The sequence below is a fragment of the Strix uralensis genome, chromosome 1, assembly GCF_047716275.1.
Source record: "Strix uralensis isolate ZFMK-TIS-50842 chromosome 1, bStrUra1, whole genome shotgun sequence".
NCBI classification, from domain to species: domain Eukaryota; kingdom Metazoa; phylum Chordata; class Aves; order Strigiformes; family Strigidae; genus Strix; species Strix uralensis.
In genome coordinates, this window is record NC_133972.1 from 113464228 (window position 1) to 113478060 (window position 13833).

The 13833-nt window shown below is 35.8% G+C and overlaps 1 protein-coding gene across 3 annotated transcripts in view; it reads right to left on the bottom strand.

Moving 5' to 3' along the window:
* Positions 1 to 13833, bottom strand: part of CCDC102B (coiled-coil domain containing 102B) — a 190287-nt gene that overhangs the window by 111789 nt on the left and 64665 nt on the right. Inside the window, exon 6 of one of the 3 annotated variants that reach the window (XM_074877446.1) lies at positions 10232 to 11403. The exons of the other annotated variants lie outside the window; for them this stretch is intronic. Coding sequence (XP_074733547.1) covers positions 11317 to 11403 — 87 coding nt within the window. The 3' untranslated portion in view covers positions 10232 to 11316. Of the gene's footprint in view, positions 1 to 10231; positions 11404 to 13833 lie in introns of those variants that run through there. 3 annotated transcript variants of the gene reach the window in all.

Below are 13833 nucleotides of genomic sequence, written 5' to 3' on the forward strand. Positions count from 1 at the left end.
CAGGGATGGGGACTCCACCACCTCCCTAGGCAGCCCATTCCAACACCTAACAACCCGTTCTGTAAAGAAATGCTTCCTAATATCTAGTCTAAACCTTACCTGGCGCAACTTGAGGCCATTACCTCTTCTCCTATCACTTATTACTTGGTTAAAGAGACTCATCCCCAGCTCTCTGCAACCTCCTTTCAGGTAGTTGTAGAGGGCGATGAGGTCTCCCCTCAGCCTCCTCTTCTCCAGACTAAACAACCCCAGTTCCCTCAGCCGCTCCTCGTACGACATGTGCTCCAGACCCTTCACCAGCTTCCTTGCCCTTCTCTGGACACGCTCGAGTAATTCAATGTCCTTTTTGTAGTGAGGGGCCCAAAACTGAACACAGGAATCAAGGTGCGGCCTCACCAGTGCTGAGTACAGGGGTAAGATCACTTCCCTGTCCCTGCTGGCCACGCTATTTCTGATGCAAGCCAGGATGCCATTGGCCTTCTTGGCCATCTGGGCACACTGCTGGCTCATGTTCAGCCAGCTGTCAATCAACACCCCCATGTCCCTCTCTGACTGGCAGCTCTCCAGCCACTCCTCCCCAAGCCTGTAGTGCTGCTGGGGGTTGTTGTGGCCCAAGTGCAGCACCCGGCATTTGGCCTTATTGAAACTCCTACAACTGGCCTTAGCCCATCGCTCCAGCCTGTCCAGGTCTCTCTGCAGAGCCTCCCTACCCTCGAGCTGATCAACACTCCCACCCAACTTGGTGTCATCTGCAGACTTACTGAGGGTGCACTCGATCCCCTCGTCTAGATCATCAATAAAGATGTTAAATAGGAGTGGCCCCAAAACCGAGTCCTGGGGGACACCACTTGTGACCGGCCACCAACCGTATTTAACTCCATTCACCACAACTCTTTGGGCTCGGCCATCCAGCCAGTTTTTTACCCAGCGAAGCGTGTGACCATCCAAGCTGCAAACAGTTTCGCCAGGAGAATGCTGCCAAAAGTTTAAAGTACATCTTTAAAGGCAAGAAACTAATGTTCAAGTTGGAATGCGATGTCCATCAAGAATCTAAACTCTTATTTTCTGAAGAGTTCAAAGTAGAATAGTTCAGTTGAATGAAGTAAATATAGAGAATGGAAATAAAACTCTTTGATTCCAAACACCAACTGCTCCTGTTTCAGATTAATGTTGTTTTCAAATCTGTATGATTAAACTATTTCTTTGAGGGGCTTGGCAGTATTAGAATTAAGCATCAACAACCTTCCTACCCATGAAATTGAAAGACAAAAACTTAAGTTGGAATAAGCCCAAGGACTTGAGTGGGATATTGGTTATATGTCTTTCAATGTGCAACATTGTACAATGAAAGATTAACAAAAATTAGATAAACACAGTCTTCATAGCAGTTTAACTGTTAGACTGTTCAGGATGGATAGGAATTGAACACCTCAATCACATCTGCAGTATTTTATTACATGTGGAAGAGCAGCACTTAAATAGTCTTAAAAGGATCCACCCCAGACTAGATAATAGCTTAGATTTCCTGTTTCTCAAGTTATTTAGTTCTGGGACCTTATGTTCTATCTCTTTCTCTTCATAGCATATTGTCCTTAAAACTTCAGATTTATGGAGTTGATATTTTCTAAATCATAAAGATTATTCTTGTATGTAAAACAATAAACCTTTTTTATTAGATTTAAGAAGCTCCAATAAGGCCAATGGAAAAAAAGTTTAGTCTCAACACAACCATGATTTTCTGAAACAAACAAAAGCATCAATATCTTTCTTCACCTAATCACTGCAGCCAGATTGATTTTTCAGCAGGCAGACTATTATGTATGCGTGAGTACCATGACCTTTCAGATTTTACCAACAATATTCTTCATGTCAATTGATCCATCTTATACCACTGGAGCCAGGGATGCAGAACAGCCAAAAGCATTCACCTCAACTTAGTTAGCTAGAAATAGGACCTCTCATGAAAAAGCAGCTTCTTCAATCATGCTATGTGGCTTCTGTATGTCATGTGATGAGATGTAAATGTCTAAGTGAATTCAGAACTGCAGATACTTTTATACCTGGTAATCATAAAACCACAAGAGTGTGAATGTAGAGTAATCAGTTTAAACTTGATCAGCTCTAGGCCATTAGAGTTAGAAAAAGGTATTTCCACCCAACTATACAGGAGCGTGTTACATTCATTTCCATTTGAAGGTCAGCAATCACCAGTGTTAACCTTCAGTGGGACATAAAAGTCATTAACTGATGAATTTATCAGAACAACCAGCAATCACAAAATAATACTAAAACCCAGATAATTTTTAATCAATCTGAAGACAAAAGGAACTTAATATTTTTGTGAACTAGACTAGGCTGTGTTGAACCTCTCCCTGTTCCACTGCTTTGTAGCCTCTTAGCCATGCTCTAATGCTGATACAGTCATTTGATACTAAGTGAGGAACATCAGAGCTCTAAGGCATCCTTCCCATCCTGAGATTTGGCTGCCTGGGCTCAGGGCCAATTTAGAGAGAGTGTAACTGAGGGCTTACCCCTGCTCCCCTTTAGGAAAGGACCTTAAGTAAACCTGCTCTAGAAAGTTCTGCTGGAAACCAAAAGCAAGGCCTGCTCCTCCTTGGCTTGGGAGCTTTTATGCTGAGGTTCTCCCATGATCCTTGTCTGAGCTCCAGCCTCAGCTGCATCGGAGTCACTATGGACTTGCTTGATGATCTGGACTTTCAGTTGACCCTGGATGCCACCACCAGACCTACTCTGCTTCCTCAGGTGCTGTGAGACTGGGTAAGGTCTCTGCCTCTCCAGGACTTGGTTTCATGCTCAGCTCCTGGTTCCCCTTTCCTTAGGGAATGACTGCCCCTCTGACATGGGGTAGAGATCAACATATTGATTTTTGCCACTGATAACCAAAATTACAGTAATACAATGTAAGAGGAATTCTGGATTGCAAATACTTATAACCACAACATATCTATACAACATTGGCAACCAAAAGGAGTCTCCATGGACTAATCACCTGCTGAGTTACAAAGACCTCTTGCAAACACTACAGTGATAGAAAAATATTTTTTAGACAGCTTTTGGAAAGTTTTCTACAACCTTGCTTAGGGAGGGTATTAAATAATGTATTAAATATAATGCAGTATACAGTACTAAAGAAATGAAAACTCCTTCCAACATGGTTGCCACTCATTTGTATTACACATTTGGTAATACAAAAATAAATCTCCTTAGTAAGAAGCATGGCTTGAAGTAAGTAAACCAAACAATGTCAGCTATCTGAAAGAAGCACAGAAAAATATATGCAAAAAGGAAAGTGAAAGCAAAATTAAATGAATCAATGAGTGAGAAAATGTGTAACACAATCTGAGAGCTATACAATACAGCAATCACCCCAAATATTCCAACTAGAAACCTGATAAATGAGTACTTATTTTGGTATCTAAAGGTTCCTGCTAAATGACTTCTTGATTGATATTTCTGACTCTAGACAAAAGGAAAAATAACAATGAAGGTTGTTTTCCTTTGTAATTATGTTATATGACAACACAATTAAGAATGTCTTGAAATTTTTTTTTAACATATCCACTTTTCAACTATAATTAAACAAAGAGCCTAGAAATGTTAGATATTCTTCACTTACCAAAAAAATGCAGGATAATTTTTTTCACAATGTTTCTGCATTAAGAAGGGCAGATGTAGGGTACAACACTGTCTTTTAAGGAACAACCTTTATCATTATCAAGCATCAAATAAAATTCTACTCAAAGCATTTTAGAAAAAGAAAAAAAAAAACCAAACAACACAACCAAAAAAAAAAAAAGCATTTTAACTTCAGATAGAGAAATAACTTTGGTATCTTACATCAACAATAATTTTTCTTCCTCATAAATTTTCTGAAACAGAGAAAGACAGACAGATCAATATCCCTAAATTGAGAAAAGCAAAGCCTACAGGAAGTGATGGGGTCAGACAAGAGGTGTTCAGCTCTATAAATCAGTATTTATGCCATTTGGGGAATATCTGGCTCCTATGAACACAAACGACATGATTGTTTTAAAGAATCCCTTGACAAAATGACTTTAATAACAAAATAAAACCTTTTATTTCTGCTATCTCCTTTGGCAAAAGACTTAATTTTTTATGCAGTTCTTAAGCCTTAGGGCATTTATTGGTTTTTTTTGTTTTTTTTTTTTTTTTTGTTTTTTTTTTTTTTTTTAAATAAAGATTCAGTGAGGAAATGTATCTTCTGAAGAACATGGAAATAAAAATGGTAGTATAATGAGAAGACAATCCTCTGTAACTAACAGTTACAGGACTAAGTGACTCCAACACTAACTCAAATGAACACAAGAGGCAAGTGTTGAACCAAAATCAAGACTACTTCCAATTAGATTACTCTTTCCATATACTGGAATAAATAAACTAAAAATTAAAAAAAATAATAGTAATCAAAAAAAGAATAAGAAATGTTATGAGGCTTTACACAGAGACATAGCTTCTACACAACCTTGGCTAAAAGGGTTTGAAAGTGAGGGGCAGTTCAGGGAGAACTGAACCCATGATCTCATCAATGAACATCATAACCCAAGATAGCTGTCCTGAAAACAATGAGGTATGCATAGCACAGCATGACAAAGCACAAGATATTCCAAGCATCTACTGGCAGTTGTTTAAAAACCTGACATTTCCAAAGTTTATAAGAAATATCAGAAAATACATTTCAAATACATGAGTACACATTTTTAAGAGGGATACTGCTGAAGAACAATCCCTTTCACTCTTTTTTCAAGACTGTTAAAAGTCTTTTTTAATTAATTAAAAAAGTCTGGTTTAATTTATTTTATTATTCTTAAAAAGGGATTTGTCAACAAGTGAATTTGAAAGTCTGCTACTTCAAAGAAGTCGCAAGTCAGAAGTTAATCAGAAGAACTAATTTCAAATATTCAGTGACTGTAAGAAATACCTTGCCAGCTGAGACAAGCTTACAAATATTTCACATAGGGCCAAAGTTTCTACTTAACTGAAAAGATTAATCACTGACACTGTCAGATTTGACAGGCTGAATTTAAAGGAATAAAACTTGAACTGAACATCAACATACTTTGATGCATACCTCCCCCTTTATCAACTGACAACTTAATCATGAGACAAAAATAAAGGGAAAATTCCTGACCTTCTTTCAACAGCAATAATATAAAGAACATGTTTCAGGAATTAATGAAATGGAGGCGGGGGGGGGGGGGGTGGGGGGGGGTGGGAATTAAAGAAGATCTGAATTTTATTTTCATTACGGATTTTGGAGAATAGTCTGAAAATGCATTCAAGTAAGAACAGGGCAGAAAAAAGTTAAATCAATGTATCATATGCATATTCTGGGGTGAAATCTACTGTGTTCATTTCATAAAGGCAACTATATAAAATATTGTATCACATGATATATTATAAATAGCTGGTTACGAAGGGGAGAAATAGAAAAGATCCTAAAATTTGGCAGTCTTTTTGTAAAGATATAAGGCAGGCCAAATACGATATGAGGAACAACATGGAGAAGTTATAAAAACTATTATTAATCCTTTTTCTAACAAATCAACTGCAAGAAAGCTGATGATTTGTTGACTATTACATAATCAGTATAAAAAATGAAGGAAATGAGAGCTACTTGAATTTCCTCTATATTCACATAGGAGAAGCATGGAAATAATCCTGTGCCCATATTTTATATATTGGCTACATCACAGGATCTGTTTCAAATCAAACATTGTCGTGAAACAGACAAAATGCGTAGTTAAAAAACCCTGGGACCAGCTACCAGTCATTAAAGAATTCAGAAGGCCTAGAAAACAACTAATATGATTTTAAAATAATTTTTAAAAGTATTTTAAATTTTTAAAATTACTTCAAGACAGGATTAAAAAAAAAAAAAAGAAAGACCTAATACCTGTAACAGGAAAACTGACATTGTTAATTACAAATAAGATGACATATAGAAAAATATGATATATTGAAGGAGAATCAAAACACTTTTTGTCCAAGAAAACTTAAGTCTCACAAATCTATTTCAATTTTCTGAATGAGTCAATAAATTGACTCTGCTGGGTCAGAGTTCTAGGCAGGTCTTCGAAAGGCATTTAACAAAGGCCTTCCACAATGATTCTTACAGAAACTTAGCTGACTTGGAAAAAGACAAGACCCTCACATGTTATAATACCTAGTTGTTAAATTAAGAAAAAATAAGGGAGAAGGTTTGAGAAGAGAGGAATAAATGACCAGTTTCCATGCTGTAGGAAGATCTTATCAGTAGACACCCAAAAAAAAAAAAATTATTTAGGAAGCTAGGTAAAAAACAAAGTTACTAGGGGATTAAATGTAGTAAAGGCCTTCAATACGTAGTGGTGAAAAGAGAAAAATTATAAAGTAATGAAAATCAAAACACAGTTCTGATTCTACTGATAGAAGTGCAGCTCTTAGGTTTACTATTATCACTCAAAATAAGATCTTATAATTATAAAAGGTACCCTTATTTAAAAATCCCAACTTTTTATTTTTAAAAAATATTGTGTAATAGCAGTAAAAAAAATAAACAGAAGATTAAGAGTTACTAGGAAAAGCATATTAAGCATAATAGAAAATATAATTATTCCAGTCATACGTTGAGATCTTCAGTAGGGTATTTCTGTTTACTATTCTGTCCACCCCACCCCCCAATTATAAGTTTGGAAGTGGAAAGTCAGAGAAATAATAATAAGCGATTGATGGTAAGGAATTGCTGGTATATGATACTTGAGTAGGAGGGGAAAAAAAACAACTGAATTGGTATATAGGATCCTGGAGTGGATGGACTGAAGGAAGAGGGAACTGAATTAATTTTCTATTTCAATATCATGAAATTGCAGATGTAGATTTAAAGCAAACAAAGTAAATACTTCACCCAGCATACAGCTAAATTTATAATTGTTCATGGCAGACCATAATGAATGTTAAATTTTGACCTGTGTTCAAAAAATAATGGAAAATATTCAGAGAAGAAATATTCAGTAAGAAGTTGAAAAACAATTGCATTCTGGAACTTTCTAAGCCATAAATTGCTAAGAAGCCATGACAGTGTTCTCGGAAAGTATTCTTGTGCTGCTTTTATTAAGTCTTCCATACATGCCCATTTTTGGTCAATGTCAGAAATTGGATAGAGGGCTAGATGAACTTTTTTTCTGATGGCATGCAAGTACTTTCATGACACTCTGACAAAATAATGAAAGTAACTGGGATTTAAAAACAAGCTTCCCCAACTGGCTTGAAAGAAGGGGAGAGAAGTGGTACAATAAAATTGAGAAGTTAAAAATTTCTTCTTTTTTTCCCTTAATTATTCATTTCATCACTATAATGTTTTAAAAGCTACATATAGAAAACATGAAGAAGGCAAAAAAGAAAACAATATTGGCTTCATAAATTTCATAAGGAAATATGAAATAAAAATTTTTCTGAACTGTAAAAATTTCTCATTGTTAAAAATGTGATTTACCGTTTATTGAAAAGTTGAAGATGTTGTATTTTGTAAACATCTGTAATTGCAACCATGATATTCAACGAGGTGCTACTCTGCCATATGCATTTCAAAATATTCAGTCTGCCATGAATAGTCTCCAGTGACTTTTAAATAGACTTTTAAATAGAAGACATCAGTGTAAAAAGAAGGAAATACTGTAAATAATGTAGGTAATACTTTATATATTTCTATGAAAAATTACATGTTTCATCACTTTGGTCTCATCACTGAGGCTGAGGTTGAATGATTGAAGAGATCTCCTCCAACTAGATTACTATTATTTTATGATTAGAATATATCCCTCAGTAAATTATCATATTATGATATTCATGCTCTTAAAGTTGTTTTATGAAAGTTACAGAACAATACTAAATATGTACCCTTAAGAGAAATTAAAATCTTGTCCTAACTAAGAAAAAATACAATATAAAATACTTGATTATACACACACATCAGCAACACCTATAGTTTTTCTGGTTTTTATTGTTGCTATAAAATGTGTAATTCAAAATTTTTATACAATCTTCAAAAATTTTATCACTACAGTTTACAGGCCCATTCAAGAGTTAGAAAATAGGAGATAAAATACTAGACTTAAATGAAAAAGTTGAAGCATACTAATACTCTTAAATTTATGCCACTACTCACATGCAAATGACAGATTAATTTTTAAATCTGATCTTTGAGCTTCAGCTTCTTCTTTTCAGGTATACTGAATCAAATATTTCTGAAACTGGAAACAATTTGGTGAGGAAAACACAGAATGCTGAGTTTTGATCCATAACAGTTTGTAATCCAGTAATTTTTTTCCTTGCTATTATTAAATATAAACATATTTTGTTATAGGAAATGAACACATCTGTAAAATTCTCTTATTACTTGTTTTTAGCTCTACACTTTACTAGTTTTTCTAAGGAATTGAAATGAGCATTTCACCAGAAAAGTAATTAGAAAAGAATCATATAAAACCAACTGTATCCCAAGTGGTAAATCTGACAAAACATACTGTGCTTTAAAAATCTGTTAAGGGAGGAAACTGTACAGCCAGTGCTGCTTTACCATCTCAATAACCAGCCCCAGAGGTTTGCATTCAAACAAAGGTAAATCTCCGCTGGATACACAGTGCTAGGTGAAGTATCAAAGTGTTTAATAATAATACAGTAATTATGTTGTCTCTCGAGTTCTGTTCTGGTGAAGAGTAAAAAATATATTAAAAACTCAGTCTAAGAGATCCATGACACAAAACCAGGAATGAAACGCATGGTAATTAGTAAAAATCTGTGCTATTCAAACTTCTCTCACATCATCTGGGCAAATTATGAAATTCCTCCTCTGTACTGTGGTGCCTCCACAAAACACCTCTGGCAGATTACATGCATTCAGATATCAGGTAGACAGATCACTATCTACTCTGATCAGTGTTGACAAGGCAGAAATTTGCATCTTCTTTTGCATTTGGCTCTATTCATACCAGTAAGTCAGCACAGCAGAAGTCAGTAAATAAACTACAGCAACAGGTTCTGAGGCCCATGCACAAACACAAGAGCCTAGATTCTGCCTGCTGCTATGGCCCTTAATCCACATGCAGTATGAAGCCATCCCCAAAACGGTTGTTGGTCCAGCCCTGTCCACTCCCTTAGGGCTTGGAGCAAGGACCATGAACATCTGAACCAGAACTTCCCACATAGTTTTCTTCAGAAGGAATTAAGTGTGCACAAAATCACTCTGAACTAAAATAATACCAGTTCAAGGGGGGATGATGAGGGGATCTGCCTTAAAGCCACATTACTTCTTTGAATGAAAATGGTAAGGTATGCTAATACAGCTGCAGCATTTGTCGCTTTATCTCATTCATTTTTCTTAACCACTTCTTAAATTTTATTTCAAAACTGTGCTTGTAAATGCGGTTCTAGTTAATAATTTGTGATAAGTTTCTGTGGGGCTTGGAGTCATAAGGCCATCTCTTGTTCAAAGTGTTCTAGTGTGGTGCATTAACCTTGGCTGACTGTCAGGTGCCCACCAAGCCACTCTCACTCCCTCACCTCAGCAGAACAGGGGGACAAAATACAATGAGAAACCTCATAGGTCAAGATAAAGGCAGATTAATAAAGAAAAAAATATTGCATATGGAAGCAAAACAAAAAGGAACAATCAAAACCCAAAAAAAACCCAACCTATAAAAAGAGATGCATTCTCTACTTCCCACCAGCAGGCAATGTCCAGCCACTTCCTGGGAAGCAGGGCCTCTGTACACATAGAAATTCCTTTGGAAGACAAACACCTTAACAACAAATGACCCCCTCCAGTTCTCTTAGCTTTTAGTGCTGAACACACCATCATATAGCATGGAATATCCCTTTGATCAATTTGGGTCTGTTGTCCTGGTTGTTTCCCATCCAAACCTCTTGCCCACTACCAGCCTACCAGCCTTTGCACAGGAGGTTGGAGGGACAGCCCTGATGCTCTGCAAGCACTGCTCAGCAGCAGCCAAAACAGTGGTGCATTATCGACTTCCTTCTAGCCACAAGTGCAAAGCACAGCATGGCTGCTATGAGGAAAGTTAACTCCATCCTACACAGACCCAGTACATCTACATTCAAGTAAATAGCAAACAGTTGGAACAAACAAAAATGAAGAAACTTTAAAATGATCCAAATATTTCTGGGAAGAATAAAATACAGTATGAACAATTGTTTTAGCTTCTTGTATGGAATACTTTATTTTTCTTAGCAAAAGAGAGAAACATTTAATACTTCAGTTGCCAAAACTGTAATTGAGATTTTGCTTTCATAAAAAAATTCAATATGTGTTTCATATACCATCTAAAAGGTGTTACTAAAATGTGATCTGATCCAACAGCTTCTCATCCAGAGGGTTTACATGTAAGTAGTGGTACTCCATTAAAACACAGCAGACACTAGAAACAAAGAGGTCTGATATATACAGCAATCTTTAAAAAAAATAGCCTGTTCCTAACTAGAGATGAAAAATAGCTGGTAATACTTTTCCCTGAATCAGGAAGAAACAGAACCTTAGGATGCTGCAAGTTTGAAAACAGTATTTGCAGTTCCCTTTCTTGAGAATCAAGTATACAGCCATTATTTCCATGAATTTACAGTGTGGTTTTGCTTCAGTTAATACACCAAATACTTCAATCACTTTGAAATCTTTGTCATACAATTGCATACCAAGACAGATCACAATATATGCACTTCTGTATTCTGAAACAGCTGCTTAAACTATAAAGAATGGAAGAAATTTATTGTCTTGATAATAAATATGGAAGTGAGTACATGGGTATTATAACATTTTCCTTAGAGATTTACAGAAACAGAGAATTTTTGGTTTGAAATTTTTCTGAATTTTATTTTTCTAATCTTAAAAAGGAATGACTGAACTTTGATTTCTTATTCAACTAAAAAAAAATAATTTTAGTAGTAATTTAGTTTCACAGCCTTTACCGTGTTTTTTAATTAAAGTTAGGAAGCATGTCATTCACATTGTGACTATTCCCATATAAAAATTTTGTATCCATATAAATTAGAGTTTACATAGTGATACTGTGAAATTACAAAGACTTTGTAACTACAGCAGGGTAACTAGTTTCTGCCATATAAGAAAACCATCATCAAATATCTTGTTCTATAATTAGGAGGAAGAGATACCCCTTTCATATCTTTTGCCTAAGGAAAAGGAGAGAGTGGATATTGTCCCTCTATTTTAAAAATACAAAGAAAACCAACTTCATTGATGTTGCTATCATAAAGATTAATTTTTGCCTATGAAATGTGAGGAACACACCCACCTCTGACATTGTGGTTGGATGACCTTGGCTGGATTCCAGATGCCCACCCAGCTGCTCTCCTCTACAGGATAGGGGAGAAAAATAAGATGGAAGGGCTTATGGGTTGAGATAAATTACCCTCATAAAAAAAACAGACTTAACTTGGGGAAAATTAAATTTTTTGCCAATTAAAAATACAGTAGGATGGTAAGAAACAAAGATGAAACTAAAAAACATCTTCCTTCCCTCTCACCCTTCTTCCTGGGATCAACTTCACTCCTTTACTCCTTACCCCTCTGCCTCCTCCCTCTATGCTCAGATAAGGAATGGGAGGTTATGGGTCAGTCCATAACAGCTGCTCTCTACTTCTCCTTCCTCCTCATGCTGTTCCCCTGCTCCAGCAGGGGGTTCCTCCCATGTGATACAGTCCTCCATGAACTGCTCCAGTGTGTATCCTTCCCACAGGCCACAGTTCTTCAAGAATGGGTCCTTTCCATTGGGCAAGTCTTTCAGGAACAGACTGCTCCAGCATGAGTCACCCATAGGCTGCAACTCTTTTTTGTGTCCCACAGTTTTTTCCTCATTCCTCCTTACCACATACTGATGCTCACCATTTTTACTATATCTTAAATGTGTTTTCACAGAGATGCCATCAGCACCACTGATGGGCTCAGCTTTGGCCAGTCGTTTGTTCCTTTTAGAGACAGTCAGAAACGGCTGTATTTGGCACAGGGCAGCTCCTGATCTTTTCTCACAGAAGCCATGCCTGCAGCCCCCCTGCTACCAAAACCTTGCCATGCAAACCCAATACGGACAATTTTTCAATTTATTTGCATAAAAAATTGACTGCTTCCTACTTTTGAAAAATCAAGCCGAAAATGTTAATGATTTAAAAACTATCTTACTGGGTATTGTTAAGATAAAATGGTTTTATCTTAAAAATACATGTTGACCAACATTCTATCTTTAAAAAATATGGATTTTTTTCCTAATAACATTATAACCTTATCATATTAAAGATGGAAATTAAACTGTATTTAAAAAAAAAAATTAGTCTATGCATCCACAAGCTCCAGTTCAGCATTCTGCATTTAGATTCTGTATAAGTCCACTATAAAACATATTCAATGAATCACGTATTTAATAACCAGATATTTACCATAATACTTAGAGATAATATAGAAGAACAGTTATTATTACCCAAAATTAATTTGTAAGTTTGTTTCAAGGTCATATTCTCAGATGAAACAGAAAATATCTTTCCATAAACAGCATGTTTTGGGTATTGATCTATAACATCAACAAGGGCTTTTTTCCATCATTTTATCCCTTCAAAGACGAACTAGTGATATCCATTTAATATTTGTTGCCATGCTATTTGTCAAACAATACAGCTATTAATTTCAATGGTATTCTCCATTCCAAGGAGTAGAATCGATAAAACCGCATAGTAACAATGTCTGATCTCAATAGTTTCATCAATTCTGCTCATCTTGTATAACAGAAGTTAACCTTTCAAAAACTGCGTATGGAAACATTTTAAACATACTGCCAGCTAAGAGTAATATTAATCACATCTTGTGCAAAACATAAATAATATTAGCTTTTGTGTTCAGAACTTCAATCTGCATGATTTACTACCATAAGTGGCAAGAGATTGCACAAATTCTACATTCTGTGGAGGCATACATATTAAATAGTATTATAATTCTCAACATGAAATAATTTAGAAAAGGATGCAAGGATTTCACTTCTGTATTTTGATACCATGTTTAATCTTACTAAAACTGTTATTAAAGAAAAAATTTTGTCATTGTTTATACTCTTTATAAGTATGAATCAGCCATACATCAATTAATAACACTGTATATTGCTCTAAACAACTACAGTGGATCTCCCAAATCATCTCACAAACACAGGTTTTGGAGAAGCTGGGATATTAGGCAACTGTGTTTTGCTCTGGAATTCATTCCATAATACATTACCCATATCCCTTGTGTCTACTTGCTAAATAAAGCCCTAATCATTCAGATTAAGATGCTCAAAGATTTTTAGACAACTGTGGTTTCTATCTTGCATATCATCCCCTTTGCTAACCTAAACATCTAACCATCATCCATATTTTACAGAAATCATCCTTTTCTAGTCTTCTAACCCTGCATACAACATGTTAGTTTACTTGAACTCAAGTTACCATCCCAGGAAAACACCCTCCAGAATCAGAAATCAAAGCCATTCTTTTCAAGTTATTGATAGTATTAGAGCAAATTAGATAGAGACAAGTCTCAGAAATTAGAAAGATTCAACAGTGACATTGGGATGTCTCTACGTAGTAATAGATAGTTTTCATCTTAGATACAAATTGAGTTAAGCTGGAATCCTTGAAAAAGCAACTCTCTCCTCCCTTAACTCCTATTTTTCATCTAATGGCAGCAGTAAGATTAAAAAATATGCTAACTAACTCTAGAAACTACTGCTTTCTTCACATATGGCTGGCCAGGGCTCCAGTGCC